General features: G+C 36.5%; 2 protein-coding genes across 3 annotated transcripts in view; both read right to left on the bottom strand.

Annotated features, from left to right (window-relative positions):
- The window catches only part of LOC107709874 (transmembrane protein 150A-like), an 11810-nt gene extending 4380 nt beyond the window's left edge, over positions 1–7430 (bottom strand). Inside the window, exons 1-6 of one of the 2 annotated variants that reach the window (XM_016514533.1) lie at positions 7360–7430; positions 3468–3712; positions 2883–2930; positions 2714–2800; positions 2566–2633; positions 515–642 (exon numbers count right to left, since the gene is read on the bottom strand). In XM_016514533.1, coding sequence (XP_016370019.1) covers positions 515–642; positions 2566–2633; positions 2714–2800; positions 2883–2930; positions 3468–3532 — 396 coding nt within the window. In that variant the 5' untranslated portion in view covers positions 3533–3712; positions 7360–7430. Of the gene's footprint in view, positions 1–514; positions 643–2565; positions 2634–2713; positions 2801–2882; positions 2931–3467; positions 3713–5336; positions 5434–7359 lie in introns of those variants that run through there. The other variant, XM_016514532.1, reaches the window with a different exon arrangement.
- LOC107709830 (transport and Golgi organization protein 2 homolog) lies at positions 6271–19917 on the bottom strand. The gene is made up of 6 exons (XM_016514455.1): positions 19773–19917; positions 15369–15483; positions 9537–9604; positions 9203–9350; positions 7948–8052; positions 6271–7849 (listed from the first exon to the last, which is right to left on the bottom strand). Exons 1-6 carry the CDS (start codon positions 19915–19917, stop codon positions 7729–7731), a joined length of 702 nt encoding a protein of 233 aa, XP_016369941.1. The 3' UTR covers positions 6271–7728.
- Between the last annotated feature and the right edge of the window lie 1051 nt (positions 19918–20968).

Consider the following 20968-nt stretch of genomic DNA (forward strand, 5'->3'; position numbering starts at 1 on the left):
GTCAGCGTATGCTTTCGGTAGTATAAATACAAGTAGTCCGCGTCCGCGCTGTCCGTGTATGCGTCCGGATAGCTCACGCGGAAAGTATAACACAGGCTTAAGAAGCCACATCATCTCACAGAAGGATTTATTTCAAACACTCGACTGACGTTATGAAGTGAGTTTGGAGTAAAAATATGTTATTAAATGTGGTATTTTCACATGCTTTCAGATGGAGCAGCATTTACTACACAGAGCCGTAGTTCACTGAGAAGCTATGCAAACAGCTGTCATTATCACGAACTATATATTCGATTTCATAATCGCGCAATAAAACCGTCTGCGATGTTTTTTGCGTAACTTGTCAGTGAACTACGGCTCTGTGTAGTAAATTCTGCTCCATCTGAAAGCACGTGATGATGATTTCCTGCTGATTACAGAACCGGCATTACTAACAAAATGCGCATGACAATTGCATTCGATTAATCGTGCAGCCCTACATGGAACTGTGTTTAGGCAGAATTGTGTGACTGACCTGGAAGTTGCCCACCATGACCAGTCCCAGAGCATTGGTGCATCCAGACACAAGTCCACTGGTGTTGAGCCAGCAGTGGTTCCTGTGCTCGATGATCTGAGCATACCGTAGCAGACACACCAACACCACTAGTACACATAAAAACAAAACAGGAACACTAAGTAAAGCAACCAGGTCATTTCACATGTTTTGTTTCTGTTCATTTTTGTTCAGTGGTGTAATGTAACGAAGTAATAATACTTTGTTACAGTACTTAAGTATTTTTTGGCAGTATCTGTACTTTACTTGAGTTTTTATATTTCAGCCAACTTTTACTTTTACTCCTCTACATTTCCTAATTAAAATGTATACTTTTACTCCAATACATTTCCCCGAAGCATATTCGTTACTTACTACAAAATAGTCAGAAGTCAAAAGAACACGGACTGCAGGAAAGCAGGTTTGACGAATCAGTGGTCTGGTGTCTGCAAGTTAAGACTCCTAAAAACACCATTGCTCATGTGCAAACAAGTGCACGCACAACCGCGGATGATTTTCCACTCAAGTCGAGTCTGGGGTGTGCGCTATACAGTATATCTTCTGCGATAATATGATAAGTGTTGTTGTAATGATGTGCGATCTAACATTGTCAAATAGGCTATATCACCAAATCACACAGAGTGTACGCACGTTGATTTATTAGTCTATTAAAACTCAAAATTCCAGGCATTCTAAATTGTAGATGGCAAAAATGCTTCTGTATGCTTTTTATATTAATATAATTTAATATAGTTAACTTATATCACACAAAGAGTACCGTTTTTCTGCAGATATCAGCAAGAACATATTTAATAATCATTTTATACAAGTTCAGTAAAGCTCAAGTACTATTCTAAACGGTGACTTCAATTTCTACCAAAGTCATTTTCTGGTAAGATATCTGTACTTTTACTTGAGTATGGCTTTCAGGTACTTTATACACCACTGTTTTTGTTCAATAGTGTATAACATTTGTACACTAAGGATTTCATTTCATTGGATAACAAAATATAAAATCAAGTAGCATCTACAAAAAGCTGATGCTAGAACTTTTCTCATAATCCACTTTAGTTTGAGAGTATCCAAATACATAAAAAAATTATAATTAAATTGATCAAAAGTGACACTAAAAACTTTGAATGTTACAAAACATTCGATTTCAAAGATATGCTGTTATTCTGAACATTCTTTTCATCTAAGAATCCTAAAAAATGGTTTATACATAATATTAAGCAGCAAATCTGTTTTCAACATTGATAATGATAAGAAATGCTTCTTGAGCACCAAACCAACACATTATAATGACTTCTGAAGGATCATGCGACCCTGAAAACTGTATAGAATTTACCAGCACAGGAATAAATTAAATTCTAAAATATATTAAACAGAAAAGTTATTTTAAAATGTAATAATATTTCACAACGTTAGTTTTTACTGTATATTTAATGAAAAATATGAAATTTATGAATTTTGTTTCTTTCAAAAATCCTAACATTTTGAATGCCAATGTATGTTCGAAACCTGAAGGTTGAGCTATATATACATGTTTAACTTAGATTTTGTTCCGTAATGCAAATGCATTCACACATTTTTTTAACCATGTTTTTAGTGTTCAAATACTTAGCCTACACAAATCTCATGGTTTTTATTTCCATTTATAAGATTTATTATTTAGGTTATAGTGTGGTGTATAAAAGTTTGTAATAACACCCCTGGTTTCATGTCACGACAGAAATAGAAGCAGATGACAGCCAACCTTCAACGAGACAAGGACAATCAAACCCCTAATCACATAATCGCAACATATCAGCTCACTTATAACACAACACATAATGAAGCGAGCGACACAGGAAAACATTAATTTGAGATGACGCAATAAGAAGCATGTCTGCAAGTCTCATGCAGGTATCTGTTTTTGCGACACCTCTGTCACTCTGAATTCTGAATGCTTCCATTCATGCTTTTGTTCTCCGTTATTTGATATGTCACTGCCGGTGTAGAATATGTGGAAATATGAGAACAAGCAGTCTTACCCATGAAAGCTCCCACATTACCAATGAGACTGAACAGACAGCTCTCGGGAGGGAAAGATCCACATTTACTGAATCAAAGTGAAGACAAAGACACGGTCAGATCACGCTGGAAATAAACACAGGCTCGAAATAAAGTGCACATGACTACCTGATGAGGGGGATGTCTTGAATGGTGCAGCATGTTTTTGGGAAGCCCGGCTTGGCTGTTTCATCTGTGCATGTTACATTGTATGACCTTTACAAAAAACAGCATTGATTATCAAATTACATAAACATCACACGCTTTAAACAGACTGAGTGAAACAAGCCCAACTTACCAGTTTTCGACAGGACAAACATGGTGGTTCATTACAGCCATAGCATATCTGAGGACACAGCAAAACAACACTGTATATTTGAATTTGTATATGTGGGGAAAAAAGCTCAGATTTCAACTTTTAAAAAATATTTGACGTAACAAATTATAATTCATGCATTTTAAAGTGCCCCTATTATGCCAGTTTTAAGGTTGCTAATATTGTTTTATGAGTCTCCTAAAACAGGTTTACATGCATGCAAGGTCAAAATCAAGTTTGTGGTAATTATAAGATGCGATAAAACAAATTTACTCTCACAGTGTAGGATACAGCGTCTTCTCGACAAGATGTTAACCACACGGAAATTTTACTGTGTTTGTGGGCAGGCAAGTTGGTGACGTAGAACGTGGGCAGACATTATGCAAATGTGTTACTTCATGACGCAATAACTTTATTAATCATGCACTGTCGGCTTCACAACTTTGCAGATAGTTTATGTTCACATACAGCTACATGACACAGTGCATGAACGGTAATATTCGAAAAGGGTAATAGGGGCACTTTAAGATGGATTTGAATAATGGGTTGCAGCATATTAAAACTCACACTATCCATATCCCAGTGATAGAGAAGGCAGCCAGGCTGACAGGCAGTATGATCCAGGCAGTCATTGGTCTGACAGTGAGGCCAGTCTGTCCCAAGCATGAGGGGGAGGAACACAGAGGGCTGGCAGGGTGAGACACAGGGGGAATGACGAGGGGGCACTGACATGCAAGGACACACAGGGAGGGGACATGAGAGGAGGAGAGGGATGCCACGCTGCTCCTTCCTTCTGGCCGCCAAATCCAGGCCTAATCAGTGTTTTCAGGAAACAAAGGAGGTGAACAGTGGAGAGAGAATTAGACAAACCATTTTAGAAATGCTTCAATTGAAATAACCACTTTAACTTTAAAGTCCACTTTAAAGTCATGGAACATAATTTGCAATCCGTTTTACTTCCATAACGTGACATTTTGCGGAGCGAGACAGAATGTTCAAGAAGACAAAAAATGTGAGTGGAAAGAAAAGGTCAAAAGATGAGGGATTGATGACATTGGCCATAAAAAAGCGCTTTCAGGGTGGAGCAAGGTATTACAATTTGATGAATTATTACTAAATTACTTTTAATGGAATAATGTGCACTGATAAATCATTCCAAAAATGAAGACCATGAACGTGCATTTAAGTCACAAAGAGACAGAAGTAGCGACAGATCTTTTCTTTCATGTTGCGACGAACATCCAAAGCGCAACGGGTTATCGAAAAGTCAAAAATGAAGGGTGGGGTCTTGGTTCTGTCTGGTTGTTGATTGGATGAAGAGCTTGTAGTCACTTGTAAGAAAAGCATTAAGAGGACTACAAGATTGAAGTAGTCCAGTATACGTCATCCAGTTATTTTCTGGTTTAAAATTATCAATTCAAAATAATAAATAAATAAAAAAAGAAACAAATGCATAAGCTCAGAAAATAGATTTTTTTAACTTTAAGAAAAGAAAGAGAAACTATTTTGACGTCAACTAGAGCAACCAAACAAATGTTCATGCACGAGTATTAGTTGCCAGTCTCAGTGTTTTTAGTGTTTGATTCCACTTGCAATTTGCCCTTTTGACCCATTGATTAAATATCTAAAAGCACTTCTAGTCCAAAGTCAATCCTGCAGTTTGAGTGTGTGTGCTGCAGTTAATTTTGTTGTAAAAATATAAGCTATTCTGGAATTCTGAAACACATGACTGCCACATGATGCTGTTTGAAAACCTGGAAAGCAATACTGAAGAGTGGTTGATCACTAATGAGCTGTGGTACAATGACTACAATGCTGCCTAGACAGGCAGCCCACTAGGTTTTCAAGCATATACGTAATCAGAAAATCTAAACCTTATTTTAATATACAGTACACTAAATGCATCAGCACATAAAAGGCTGCCACTGATGTTCACATCGAGTCGTCGACTTAAGTTAGTCAGGCAGGTGAATGTGCTGCTGTGTTCGTGTCACTCATTTGCATTAGTTCAAACTAAAGTGTCATACAGGTGGCCTTCGTTGATCTCACTGTATCTTTTGTATAACCAAATAGAGTTGGCAAATCTTCTGGTTCGTTTCTAAATGTACTGGCTGATTGTTTCAATTCTCAGGTAGCAGCAGTTCCTTGTTCACTAGCAATAAAGCTAACGTTGGTTGTGTTTCGAAACCTTGTGCGCCGCCTTCCTAGACAGCATTTCGGAAAACAGTCAAACGCAGCTGAGATGTCCCAAAATGCTGTCTAGGTAGGCAGCTCACTCGGTTCTGAGGCAGCCAGAGTCCACCAAAATCTTTAAACAACTGCTGCCGCGCGAATTCCTTATTGCTTGTGAGTTCTAACGCTGACACTAAGTTCTGCCCGAAATATCTGTGAAGATTTTATGTTTAACAAGCAAACAAGACGTTCATATTTACATACCTTAAGCCCTGCTACTCCCTGCTTCCAACCTCACTCAACCTTGGTTGTTGCTTTAAGATAAGGCACTGTCACTAAAGCTGCTTCTCGCGCCTCACTGTATTTGTAGTTCTTCGATTATTTAAAAAGAATGCGTTGCAAGGTGTCGCAATATTCGCTGGACTACTTCACCCACAATGCCAATGTACGGCGGCCGAGGGGTTCGAAAGAAATCGTCAAGATTGGTAATACAGCGACGTTCAAAGGTAAACAGCGTAACTGCAAGAATAAAATGACTTGAGAGATGTCATGTATCCTTATGTATCTAATATTTACTGGCCAGAACAATGATTTTCCTTGTTATAACCATAGTACAAAAAGGATATAAAAGTAATAACATGCCTGTCCATTTTGGCTGTCATGTTGCTGTGACAAGAAGTTTTGTCATAACTAGTAACATTTTATGATTAAAAAAAGAATTCTTTTGAGATTAAGCTTGCATTGTTGTGTCTTATGTTTATAATAAGGTAATAGATTAAAGCATATTTACTGTTTCAGTGTTTGTTGTGTCTGCCTAAATGCAGCAAATCCCTTTTTTATATGCATTAAGATGTCATCAATACAGCCAAAAGAAAATGAATTATAGAGAACTTCTTCTATTGCATTGTGTAATTGAGTATACGACTAACACACCTAATCATAACGGGGTCAGAAGAACTGCTTTTTAAAATGTTCTCTAAATTAACGTTTCATTACACTCTTTGGAAATGCAGAATGGATAGAAACAAACATCGAGAAGATTAAACCCAACTGATTTATTATCATAGTCATGAATGAACTGACTAACTTGAATGAAATTTTAAGTAAGAATGCACAGGATAAGGGAAATGTAATTGTAATTCTGATCAAAAACCATTTCTTTTGAAGTGTTTGGGTTTTAAAAATGTGTTTTTAGACTACATACAATTGTCCTTGTCTAAATAACTCCAAGTTAATTTTCTCAAATAAATGTAGGCTAATTTAATTTAGAACCAGCTTCACAATCTGGGCTTTAAAAATGTTACATGCCCCTAGATGGCAACAGACCACAACCAGTCACATCCCAGTATTAAATAACAGCTGCAGTCGCTTCAACATGATAGTTTTATGTTGTGAGGTAAATCGCATCTCTATTAAGGAGCATTGCAAATGCTGTATTCTTGACACACGTGAAGACGAAAGAAACGAACACAAGTCACCACACTCAATAGAACACCTGAGCTCGCACATTTGATTTCCGTTACCTTTGTAGTAAAATAGTGCTGTCAGTTCGGAAAAGCTAACTGGGTCCGCTAAAATGTGCATGTCTTTCACTGTCATTAGCCAAGAAACAACACCCTGAACGTTACTCTGTCTAATCGAAGGCGAGCAAACAACTTTATACTGCAAGTACATATCAGATTCAGAGGCATGTGGACGCACCTAAATTTCAGGCACACTGGTATAAACTAAAGACGTGACATCAAATGACAAATTCATATCGGATTCCTGATGGCTGACAAAATGCATTGATATTGGAATTCAGATAACATTATGAAAGCAGCAATGGAAACATCAAAGCATACAGACTTCAGACTTTGAACACTTTCAAAGTGAAATCAAAAAGGTTTCATTTAATATGACAAAAAAAATAAAGTCCTTTCCTTTCAATTTAAGATGCTGTTTAATGTTAAAAAGAAAGAAGAAAAATTTCTCCATTTTTTTGGCAGTAGCTCTCAACGTGTTCCTGAGTGAAAGGCATTACAGTGGATCACTACCACACTGAATAGCAGTTTACATTGCGCAAGTTTATGAACATTTTATATTTTCATTTATTTTCTCATGTTCTCAATGATTGTGAGTGACACAATTAGTCTTTGGCAGTAGACATCTTGCTCCTTAAAACGATTTTGTCCAACAGCATTTCATGCCAATGTCAGTTTGTGATAAAATGGGATTCAGTAGATGAATAAAACAACATTTTACATTCTTCATATGCAGACTGAATGACATGCACTCAAAATCACACCTCACGAGTAGATTCATGAGTAGATTCCTTTCTGCATGGATTTGAAAGAAATCTGTGGAATTCTGGGGGTGGACTTCAATATTAAGGAAATCTGGGGTTTGGGTCCACAGATTCCATGTGGGCCTCCTCATGAACCATTGGTTATTAGAAAGAAGAAATACCTAAAAAAGAAGAAGAAAGTGCAATCAAGCTTCCTCTCAGAACAGAGCCGTAGCAATAATTAGCCACTTTCCCATTTCAACAGGAAAGTCTGAATTAAGTCTTGACGTTCATATTAGTAGAAACAGTGGTGCTGCATGGCTTGAGCAGAGAGTGGCTGGATAAAGGCACGATGTGAGAGTCTTCTTCTCTTTGCCTGGCATCTGGCCCTCATTCTTGCAGTTTGAAGTGGAAGCTATTTGTGCTCCACTGAGTAATGTCACAGTTCAGCATGGTGCGCTCCGTAAAGCTCACGTTTCCTTCTCGGTCGATGAGGATGACTGTATTGGTCCTGGGATAGACAAACACAAATATGACACTGGTTAAACTTCACAACTGGAGGTAAACTAGAAAGTGCAAAGAGAGAAAGAAGTAAAAGCATGATGGGACCTTGTGCCGTATCCTGGTGAGCGCACACACACTGCAGACAGGGCTTGGAGTATGGCCTTACTGAAGCCTACACCTTGACTCTCCTGTTCGTGGTCCGGGGTGTTTCTGAAAAGAGTAGAAGTGAGATTCTTATGACTCTAGTGTGACAAATCAAGCTGACGATTCGATTAAGATCGGAGCAGTTTTAGAATGCACAGAAATGCTACAGGTATTCACATTGTTTATAAAAAAATATTGAAAAATACATGACAAATATGACATAATAAAATGTCATATAAAGTAAAAACTATCATTACCATAAGTCTCTTATGCTCATCAAGGATGCATTTATTTGATAAAACAAAAAGTAATATTGTGAAAAATTACAGTATTAAAACAACTGCTTATTACTAATGTTGAAAACAGTTGTGCTAATGGATATTTTTGTGGATTCTTTGATGAATAGAAAGCTCAAAAGAACAGCTTTTATTTGGAACAGAGATCTTTTGTAACATTACAAATGCTTTATTGTCACTTGATGAATTCAATGAATCCTTGCTGAATAAAAGAAATATTTTCTAACTTACTTTTGAATGGTAGTGTATATACACTTAGTATATATACTAACTTAATCGGTTAGTTTCTAATACTAACCGATTAGTTGCAATGCAAAGCTTAGAAAATATAAGATATAAGAACTGACACAACTGCACGACTATTTACTTAAATATCATAACTGGTTTTAAAAAACAATTACTCACTGATGAATACATAATTAAATTATGAATGCAAATAGGTCCATAATGTCTAATTAGATGGCTCTCACTTCCATAACTTCAAACACATACACAGTTATAATGCAGAAAATTTATTTATTAAGAAGAAAACATATAACACTGCTGTAAAGTGATAATATAAAAAAGAAATCTGTAATAAAAAAAGTGAAAAACAACGAAGCTTAACATGGAAGTAAGTTTTGGACTCATCCAGTGTACGACTCTGAAGAGCTGCTTTTTAATATCTAAATTCATTATGATATGCTGCCCGCATTCACCTTATAAAACCTGTAGAAATGAGACTTCAAAAATCATGCTGCTTGTGCTTCAGAGTAACTTTCTAAAAATCCATTTGCTTTGTGTCTCAAGTGCTTCTTGAGGATCAAAAAGGATGGATGCTGGTTTGATGAAGAAAGGTAGCTGGACGATAAAGAGAAACAGAAAAAAACGAGAGAATAAGAGAAAACTAATTTTCCTAATGAAGGAGAGTGCACACTTACAGCTCCTCATTATTGAGGATATGGAGCAGTTCCTGCACTAAGCCATCAGGGGGCAGTGTTTTGTTCACTACACTGGTGAACAGCCGTTTGCCGTGCTGCAGTTTTCTCCACGGAGTTTCCAGAAGAGAGTTACTCAACCCATAGATTCCTGCTGAAACAAACAATCATCCATCACTTCCTGTGAGCTCTGAGTGAGACACACCCACCAATCTGGTGCTGAACAAGCGAAAGTGGTCTGTATTGCAGACGGTAGGTGTAACACTGCAAACAGCAGTGCTTTATGCAAGACCACTGGTGTCTGAACACAGAGCGCTAACTGAGGGACTGAACAAACCTGCTTTGAGATGAATGGGCTCTGAACTGCCCTTGTTTCCATAGTAACACAATGTGTCTTCATTGGCCCTGCATCCAACAACACAGCGAGAAAAAAAATGAGTTAGTGCTCACTGCTAAAACACAATTAAACACATATTTACAGCTATTTTTGCATCATTTGTCACTGTAAACGCAGAAACAATTTCCATAGTTATGTAATGCATACATAAAGAACTGTAGAGGAAGTCAACGCAAATCAACACATCCTAATTAATAAATTAGCAAAACTCAAAAAACAAAACAAGTCTATTATTTTACAGATATACTTTATACTGTATACACATTTTTCACATGCTTTGTTATAGACAGATAGACAGAACGATAGACTGATAGACAGACATATAGACAGACAGATAGATATATAAACAGACAGACAGATATACAGACAGACAGAAGGACAGATATATAGACAGACAGAAAGACAGATAGATAAACAGACAGAAAGACAGATAGATATAGAGACAGAGAGAAAGACAGTCAGATATATAGACAGACAGACAGATATATAGACATACAGACAGACATATAGACAGATAGATATATAGACAGATATACATACAGAGAGATATATAGATAGACAGACAGATATATAGACATACAGACAGACATATAGACAGACAGACAGATATACAGACAGACAGAAGGACAGATATATAGACGGACAGAAAGATATAGAGAGAGAGAGAGAAAGACAGACAGATATACATACAGAGAGATATATAGATAGACAGACAGACAGATATATAGACATACAGACAGATATAAAGACAGACAGACAGATATATAGATAGATAGACAGACAGATATATAGACACAGACAGATATACAGACAGACAGAAGGACAGATATATAGACAGACAGAAAGATATAGAGACAGAGAGAAAGACAGACAGATATATAGACAGACAGACAGATATACATACAGAGAGATATATAGATAGACAGACAGACAGACAGAAAGACATACAGACAGATATACAGACAGACAGACAGACAGACAGATAGATAGATGACAGACAGATAGACAGTCTCTGTCCTTCATCAGCTCATGAAAGAAATCTTCCCAAATCAGCCTGTAATTAAGGAGGAGAGTGAATCTCCTTTCAGTTTGTATGTATGAGCTCAGTCAGTCCATCATTAATTTATGTGATTAGACATGTTCTTGTTTTCATACACATGAATCTAGTGGATGGATCCTCCGTGAAGCTCATTACTCCTGATGGAACTAAGGTGATATAGCCGTGTGTTTCAGAGGACATTTTATTGGCTCAGGAGACAAAAGAGGATGGCTATGAAAGGAGAAATGGCCAATTTAGGGTTTTTGAAAGCACTTTGAGAGGGACATCAATAATGCTGGTTGAACAGTTTGGCAGCGATGACAAACCACGATGAAGAGAAAGACAGACAGTGAGGAAAGGACTTCAGAAGCCTCAGAACTCTGGAGACTAGACCCCGTCGTATAAGTACTAGGGATAAAATAAGTATGCAGAATAAGTATGCAGAATGCTGACTTTCCGTAAAACCACATCTGTTTTAGGAATCTTAAAAATGAATGTTTATTAATGGAATTTTGCTGAACTACACTACTTTTTTTTTGGAGGATTAAGTGCACCGAAGAGATGCAATTAAAAGTTTTTCCCCCCTCTGTATTCAGTTTCATTGATCTACATGTTCCACATATTGTTTATATTATATACTTAAAAAATTATTAGTTCTGTTCTAGGATGATGATTGATTAATGTACAGTGTTGGGCTAGTTACTCAAATAATGTAATATATTACTCATTACTAGTTACTAATTTCAAAAGTAATATTGTTACTTTACTTATTACTTTCTTGCAACAGTAATTAGTTACACTACTAGTTACATTACTTTTTCTTCACGCCCCACAGAAGTTGTAACTGTGTATCATCCACATAAAATTCTAGTGATTGATAGTCACATTCAAGTAGAAGTGTTGTATTAATCTCATTAATTGTCATGTGTAGCTTGAAGCTAATTATCATTTCTCCATTACCCATATACGATTATATTTCATTAAGTTTGTAAGAAACTTTACATTTCCAAAAAGATTTTTAATTATAGTAATATAATGTACCGCATGCTGATCAGAGGGATGTGGGTGGGATGTAATGCCAGAGTAAATAAAGCCACAACTTACACAAAAGTGTTCATGATCATCTTTTTTTCCTGACAAAATCAATATAATGCAATATTTCTATCTGCTGAATGTAAGCTTTTCCATATTCCAAGCTTGCCTGCTGCACTGGGGACATCACATGCATGTGCGAGTCGTGAAAATTATGAAAATAAATCTAGGAATGATTTGATTGTTGGATTTTAAATCAGTGGGTTGAGGCATCAAAAGTAACTAAGTAACTAAGCTGTTTTATGGATGGTAACTGAAATATTATTACTGAAATCTTATTAGTAATTAGTTACACTACTAGTTACTGCAAAAAGTAATATTAATACAGTAACTAAGTTACTAGTTACTGCCCAACACTGTTAATGTAACATTCCAGACATGCTAAAATACATAATATAGTAAAAGCTATGACACAAAACACCTGTAGCTACTGTTTATATCTTGTACCGTATTGTTTAAATATACATAACTCCCCATTACACCAGCTGTGCCTATAAAAAGTACTTAATTTGAGCAATCTCCACTGGCACAAACACAATACCTTCTAATAATGGCCTTATCTATCTCCACTAATGCATTAATTGCACTGAAAGACTTTAAACACTGGGGCATAAGAGCCAAATAGCATTCTAATGATGTATTAATGCAGCACAATAATTGCTAGAAAAGGTACAAATGAATTTTGTACTGGAGACATGCTTTCACTAATATTATTTTCACAAAACAAACTCAAATAGCAAACTGTTCAGTTACCAGTTTTAAGCACTATGCCAAGGGCATTTCGTTTTGAGATTTGGATCAGAAAGACCAAGCCTTATACAGCTAAAACAGCCAGTCAACTCAGCAGACAAAAATTTTAGGGTTACACACCCATCTATCCTACCAGCTTTCAGGGATCTAATTTTAACTACATCCATAACAGTAACGCTATCCAGCTACACCCATGAATGCCATACAAAACATATAGTAATATAATATAATAATAATTATAATAAGTAGTTACTGCTGCCTTCAGTTTAAATGCCGTATTTCCATGTGAAATGAGAGACATTTATTTGTGAACTGCAGGTTTGCTGTCAGCTCCAATCAAGATTTTAACACCTTTAACACCTCTGTGCAAAGCCTACATTGCATTCTGTTAGGATCAAAACCATACATGCTGCCACAGATATCTTCCTTCCTTCTACATCAGTGTTTCTCAACCAGGGGTCCGCGGTCCTTGACGTAAGGCCAGGGGGTCCGTATAAAGTATGAGTTTTTGTATAAATTTTGTATATTTTGACATGACATGTTCCCATGAAAGAAAAATCCAATATAGCTGATGATATGGCTAAATACTGGACAAGTCAGCTAACTTGAATTATACTTGACTGTATTTGGTCCTCACAAAGACACAAATGATACATAGATGAGTCAGTTTTGTTCTGGGGGTCCTTGAGGATGGTTCTGAATTGGACTGGGGTCCGGTACACCAAAAGGTTGAGATTCACTGCTCTACATGACCCCACCTTGACTGAATAATAGGCATCATTGACTTGTCACATGTGCACGTGTTCAAATAAAGTATTCTGCCTGACATCAGAAAGTTGCATTACATTTTAAAATACATTAAAATAGAAAACTATTTAAATTTTTTACAACTTAAAATTATTTTAAATAATATTTTCACAATATATCATATTTAGTCAAATATTTCACAGTATTATGGTTTATACTGTATTTCTGGTCAAATAAATGCAGTCTTGGGGAGTACAAGAGATATAAAAAAAAATAAAAACATTAAAAAAAAATCTTAATGACCCCAAACAAAAGTTGCAGAAGTATAGAATGATAATTGTCTTTTTTGTTTTTACTGGGGAGGAAATTCTGAAATTTACAGAATGAACACTTTAGTCTCCAAAGATCAAGGACATTTTGATTCCTCTTGAATTGAGCCCTTGAAAGAATCTATATAGTGTATAAGTGAAAGCTGTGAGCAGCACACTCAAAGAGGAATTTTAATACCGAACCTGATCTGAATAAGCAGAAATTTTTTTTAATTGGGCTGAAAATATCACATAAAACATAAAGGCTATTATAAGTGTTGTCAGTCACATCCCTGTAGAGGAACAAACAAAACCTCTTTATTGTTTTGGAAAGGCCATCTCTATTTACAGAAGACAGCTGTATTGATTTCAGCACAAAATGCCCATTGTAATTCCTCAGAGTTTATCTGGACATGTATCATTTTGTCCTTTGTGGCTGAGGAAAGAAAGCGAGAGTCCGATAATAATAATGATCTTGTTTATTAAAAGGGTAAACAAATGAATAACACTCCCCACGGCTATGGCTTTCTGTTTCATTACTGGGTTTTGGAGTCTGAGTGGCCTTCCAATGTATTTTCTGTTTATAAATATTTGCTTGAAGAGACAGAGACGAATGGACAAATGTTATCCCTCCAGTCCCTCAGATGGCAGCATGGACTTAAGTAATACATTACTAAATTAGCAGACAGCCTTTCAGCAAGCTAAAGGATGGGGAGATGATGACTTGTTTTAAGTATATCCTAATATCCAGTTAAATACACATTTCAGTGTCAAGCGAATTGCTAAACACTACTCAGCTATAGTATGTGTGTTCACTCCTATTGCTATTGCTTATGTTACGGTCATTGTGAATGTATCCTCAGGCTACAAGTTTGCTAAACGTAAAATAAGCATATTTATCCTCTACACTGAACCACTACTATGGTATTATACACACAAAAACATGAATTATTTCAATAAACGACGTTATTTTTGACCTTTAATATGTGGAATCATGAAACCCATCTTCTTAAATTGCCTCAAATTACTATGCTCTGAGAAAATCACGCTGCTGGAAACACGCCATCTGTTCAGACTATATTCTAAATAGACTTCTTGAGCTTCAGTATATGGAGAGCAGGTGGCGGCACCAGTGCCTGCTGTCCTTCTTAAGGACTCCAGAGCTTAGACAGTATCATCACTGTCATGTCATACTCATAACAAATGATAAAGAAAGTGAGATCATGGTTGAAAGCGAGTAGTAATTTTAGAGCTATTTCTCAAAGCTTTGCGTCTCTTTAAAGGGATAGTTCACCGATATTCATTTTTGGGTGAACTATCCCTTTAAACAGGCTTGATATAGCACCAAGTGGTTATAATTAGTGACAAGTGGTTTTAATTAGTGAACTGACAGCTGAGATGTACATGGTTTAATTTGATTTAAATGAAAGATTCTGTAAGAATGCATCACATTATATATATTTTTTTCCTGTGAAACAGCATAACAAAGGCATTTTAGGTTTTATTATTTGACAGCATTTTAATAAGTAAGCTGATTTGAACAAAATCGTATCATGAAATATCTATATCTAAATAATTAGTTTGATGTAGTTGTTTGAAAACTAAATTATGAACATATATGCCACCAAAAACCTTCACAAATACAACAACTTCACCTCTGAAAAATATCAAAACACCAAATTTGAACCTATTAGTTTGAATGAGCTTGCTTTCTCAAATTGAGGGAAATCTAACAGTCCGAGTCAACCATTTGGTTTATTCGAGGCATTCACCATTTAAGCAAGGTTATATATATATTTGGAAAGAACCAAACAAGATTTACCTTTCACCACTCACCTGAAGTCAGCAGTAAGGAGATTGAAGCCATTATATAAATGAGCTTCTGAAGACACTTTACGGAGGTACGCGAAACTGTCCAAGTTATCTGTCAAATAATTGGACACCAGGAAACCTGAGTAAAAATGACAAATGAAGACAGGCATGTATCAATAATCCAATTTATTACAACCATGGATTGTGAAAGAGGAATAGGTTGTGAACTGCTTGGCATTTTCATTTTGTCCACTCTCAAATATGTCATTTAGGCAGATTTAGAGAACTAATTGCTCAAATTAATGCAATTTGTTGAACAACATGTACAGAACCATATTTCTCCAGCTCCTGCACGCAGCTGTTGTGTACAACCATCCAAATAACAGCTGGGTTGTTTGCATTATTTTTAGTGGCATGGCTTTGGAACAGAGGGGTGGGGTGTGTTTGAGTGCTAGTGAGGTGTCAGCATATACAGAGGCCTTGAAGAGCTAAACAGACACTGGAGTGATGACAGTGAGCAGTCTAGTTCAGCTGAGTGGAGATCTGCAGTGAACAGCTGTTTGCGTCTCTGGCCTCACCACCCATATGCACGCGTTTATGTGAACATGTCAGCAATCATTAAGAATAACATAATTAAGGCAACCCCACTTAATATTCAGCCCAACTTCTTCAGCATTGTGGGTTATGAGTAAAGACCTTCCAGGAAGCATGTTAACAATGTAAACAAACTAAAACTGCATCATTAGAATAAGGTTCATATTGGATAGGTGTGCTCCGATCAGGATTTTTGAGGCCGATCACAGAAAGCAGTATCTGCCGATACGATCAACGATACCGATCTTTTTAAAGCCTTCTTTTTATCATGTAGAATTATTTATAGTGATGATCCAATCAAGATTTTTAGACATTTATTCAGGGCCTGAATTTCATTTTTGAAAATGAATTCTCCTCTTAGGTGACTCTTGTGAGAGGGGATTTTTTCATTTGAGGGGTGGAGGGGGACATTTTTCAAAAAATATATATTTATCTCACCTAAATGTTTGATCATGCACTGCATTTTTGTTTTGACAATCGTGCAATTGTTGCACAATAGCTTACACACAAGCCTGATTTCATGAGCTGTATGTGAGGCAGTGTTACACCAGGTTCACACATACTCCGTTTGCAATGCGTATGCAGTCCATGTGCGGTATAGAATCAGCACTGACTGTGCTTTCACACAGGAGTCTGCTCCTGATCCATGGCTGTTTACTACAAACACAACATTTATCCATTATTTTGATTTCAAATCCAAACATTGTTACTTAAAATGCTTTTTCAGCATTGTGACACAGTACAGTAATACGGTCTTTCATAGATGTTTAAATGCAATAAATATAAGAAACACATTTTTCAATGCTTTGCATTTAAATCTTTATAACAAGCAATCCTGTGGTTCATAAAGAACTTTGTTTTCCTACCTCCACGCGTGCTATCTATTATTGCCTTGTTTATCTAAAAGTGCTCTTTTCCTTTAAACCTAGCCAAAAAAGCCATAGCATATGTGTTGACTGTGAAACACAGTAGACTTTAACTATATGCATTTATGGTGTAATTACAAAATTTTCGTGTCAATCCATGTTCATATTTACTGCAAACAATGTTCATATTTACCGCAAACAATGCGCTGTTACTTTAATTCAGCGCGTGCAGCGCAGCAAAAATAGACTTGGTGCGGAAACGATCTCTGCACTGCTGCAGACGCACCGCTCCTGGAAAGCACTGCCGGACCGCAACCGTGTGCACGCTTTATTCCGTTAACATGAGTGCGGAAAAAATACACACCGCATATGCACTGCAAACGGAGTAATGTGAACCTGGCATTATGTGTGTGTGCTGTGAGTGAGCATGAGCGCACTGGCAAGAATTAAAAAGAAATGCAATTTATAAACTTTAGTGACTCGATTGTGACAATTCCTGTGTCAAGTGCAGCTCGCTTATAGTGCAGATGCAATGTGATTTGAAGCTATTTGCGCATTTTGAGAGAGAAAAAGACCGCCGATCAAACATCCCAAAGCGATTATCGGCCGATAGTGATCGGTAGCCGATCAATCGGAGCACCCTTAATACTGGAGCATTGATATTTGAAAATGTAAAAAAAAAATTGCAATCATGTGTTAAAACTAGGGTCATTTTAATCTCAACTGATCTAAAAAAAAAAAAACAGTTATTAACTCTTTAAACTTGAACGAGACATTATTTTCAACGGACTGTCCTGATTATATAAAGAGGGCCACCTCACCATAATCAGTCACTCAGATCTAAAGATTCCAGATTCCTCCTGGAGTCATAACACATAAAATCCCACAGACACGCATGTAGCCAAGTATATACAAATGTAGTATTCGTGTGGCTTTTCCGCTCGGAACTTCATCAAACATGCACAGATCGAAAATGGCATTAAAAACAACAATTACTTACAGTGGTTACTCCTGATTGAAATGAGCCCAAAATCAACAATCGATTGCATCAATCATGAGATATACCTCACGGAATGATCAGATGCAACATGCTACATGGCTAAAGACATGTCTCTCATCTTTCTGGGATGCAATTATGTTATCCAATGTTACTGGAATCGTCCATGTTTGTTTTTTTCCAACATCGTTGTAAATATTCTGGAAACTCTACCAATTGTATATTAGAGTCAGGTCTAGCAACACCTACCTGTATATTTGGGCTAGGCGACGAACCAATCGGGTGGTGCTCGCAGATGCAACTATGCTTTGATCTTGAAAAAGGTTGAGAAGCTCTACCAATGGATGTTGGAGTCTATCACCATACAATTTGATCCAGAACAAATTTTCTTCCTACCTTATTTCCTTCCTGAGATATTGCATGGCAAATAACAAAGATAAGTGAAATTTCCCTTGAGTGCACATTTATTTTCTGTCTTTTATCAGAGGTTTCTCAGCATGAGAAAGTCCAAATGTAATACAAATCTATTTTCTAAAAATGTAAAAGGTTTTCTATCAAATGATACCTACCATTTGACTCATTGCTATAGTTTTGGAGTTATGAGTCATTACTTTGTGTATGTCACTGAGAAAACAACCATTTTAAAAATGCCATTTTATTGAGCATGAACATTTCCATAAACCAACATGGACGGAGGGACCTGAGCCCCATCCAGGGACCAGAGACTTAGTCATGGACTCTTGTGATTTAAATGGTTTAACAACCACCCAGAATATCATAGAAACCACCTAGCAATGCCCTAACCACCACCCAGATTATCCTAAAAATAGCAACATGCTAAAAAACAGTAAGAAGGCCTTAAAGGGGTCCTATTATGCTTTTTCACTTTTTAAATTTTAGTCAGTGTGTAGTGTGTATGTTTGGGCATAAAAAAGATCTAGAAAGTTACAAATCTCAAAGTCCACTCCAAAGGGAGATATTTCGTTTTTAAAAAATAGTACACCCCCAAAACAAAATCAAGACTTTGTAAAAGAGCATAATAGGACCCCTTTAATATAAATACAATACAAACTTTATTTCTATAGCACATTTAAAACAACTACCGTTGACCAAAGTGTTTTCCAGGACACATTAAAACAACAAGAAAAAAAAGCATACAGTCACAAAAGTCAATATAAAACCTTAACACTCTAGCCAGTTTTAAAGGCCACGCTGAAAAGATAAGACTTCAAACTCGACTTAAAAGCATCCACATTAGGATCAGATTTAATGTGAACACAACTTAACAACCATATAGCAACATCTTGATAAGATGGACAAAAATTTCTAGTCCAGTCCTAAGCCATATCTACAATGTTACAGAACTATTATAGGAAATTGTGAAAAATGTGGCCATTTCTATCATCATGTGTGAGTTTTGCATAGGCAAGCACCACTCACATTTTCTTTAGAAAATCTAGTTATTGTTATTATTTCTTTTGCTGATTTGAAAATCGAATTTAGTTTTTATTTGTGAGAAAGCATTTTGTACAAGCCCCTTTGGTCTGTTTTTACTTTCTCAGCACTTCTGTTCTTTGGTAAAATTTATTTTAGCTTTATGCTTGTATATTATAAGCAAATACATTAAAAAAATGAATTCGGAGGTGTGCATGTATAGAAGTGTTGGCTGCACAAGTCTTTTCAGTATATTAGTCTATGATACATGTTTGCATATAGCAATTTTGATGAGAGACTCGATCTGCTCAAGCTATATATATATATATATATTAGGGGTGAAAATAAATGCAGGAAAATAATCTCTGCATGCCTGCTTACTTGAACGAAGTACATGGACGATGAAGGCTTTTAAAAGGTGAATTATGCTACTATTAAGAGTAATTTGTCAGGGTAATACATTGATTAAGTGTGTCTAGTCAATTGCTCAGCAATAGTAGAGTACATTAATACAAATGGGTGAAAGATCTGCACTACCTCTCCCCTGAGCATCTGGATTTTGCCATGCTTCCAGGTAATTGGTCAGTGCTGCCAGTTTCCCTCGTTTGCTAATTCCCAGCCATGATCCGCCTTCTTTGCCCTCTTCCAGGTCCAGACCTAATGACAGAAAACAAAAAGTCATTGTAATTTAATGTCAAAGTGACATTAAATCCTGTCTGCTGGCTATAATAATAAAACCAGCAAGAGATCAGATTTAGATGTACTGAACAGCTCTGGAATGTTCACTGAGAATGACCTAAACTGAAAGTAAAGAATAATATTTTCTTGATACTGAAAAAAAAGAAAAAGTACTTTATAGGCCCAAGTAGACTGATCTGTCTAGTGCTTTGAAAAGAGGAGAAATTCTGAACAACTGAATCACTAAATTCTACCAAAAACAAGTGCTAGATGGTTTCATGCAAAGCTACACAGCAAAACCACAGAGTGATTCTTGTTTAGTAACAGCCCATTAATAATGGTAACATTTAGCTTAGTATCCTTAAAAACACCTGGCCTTCTCATCTTCACCCAAAGACTCCAACATTTCTCATCCATACCCTACACGTCACTCCTCCAGACAGATAAAGCCTTCTTCGTTAGCAGCAAAATTGATTTCTACCACTACACTAAAAGCACCCATGTACCATTCAATTCTGTCTGATCCAAGGATTGAATGGCAGAACATGGACAGAAAAAACTAAACAAAAGCCCCATGATCTTGTGGAGCTAGGGGAATGACCGATTTCTGTTCTGGGATGTATTGTTTAGCAGACTCTGGGTCATCAGTCAATTGAACAGTTCTTACTCCTTGAGGGTGGTCAGCTGAATCCTGACAATGGACACTTAATCAAACGTGGATGATTACCTTTTCCTCTCCTAATGTCAGATTGATTATGACTGAATTCCCACTACTGAGGCATGATGCAAGAGACTTAAATGTAATTATAACCCCTCAAGCAGTAAATGCAACCAGCTTATCTTCTAAATTATTCTCTTTCCTCAGGAAAAAATAATCTTCAATAATTCTCTCCAAACTGAATGTTCTGACAAATAATAATCACTGACTCACTAGATGATGCAGTTTAAACCAGCATGAAGTAGTTTGAGGAATTTGATTTAGCCATTTTTCAGTGGCATCAAATCTTTGAAAGGCATGGCAAGGCAAGTTTATTTATATAGCACATTTCATACAC

This window comes from Sinocyclocheilus rhinocerous, unplaced genomic scaffold, assembly GCF_001515625.1.
Source record: "Sinocyclocheilus rhinocerous isolate Xijiao unplaced genomic scaffold, SAMN03320098_v1.1 scaffold926, whole genome shotgun sequence".
In the NCBI taxonomy this organism is placed as follows: Eukaryota; Metazoa; Chordata; class Actinopteri; order Cypriniformes; family Cyprinidae; genus Sinocyclocheilus; species Sinocyclocheilus rhinocerous.

Bases quoted from the DNA above. Each gene is read 5' to 3' on its own strand.
- LOC107709830 (XM_016514455.1), bottom strand. From the start codon at position 19,917: ATGACTTTTTGTTTTCTGTCATTAGGTCTGGACCTGGAAGAGGGCAAA. The intron at 15,484-19,772 runs GTAGTGCAGATC...ATTTTTACTCAG, and splicing joins TCCAGATGCTCAGGGGAGAG to GTTTCCTGGTGTCCAATTAT. The intron at 7,850-7,947 runs GTCCCATCATGC...TGTCTATCCCAG, and splicing joins TCACCAGGATACGGCACAAG to GACCAATACAGTCATCCTCA.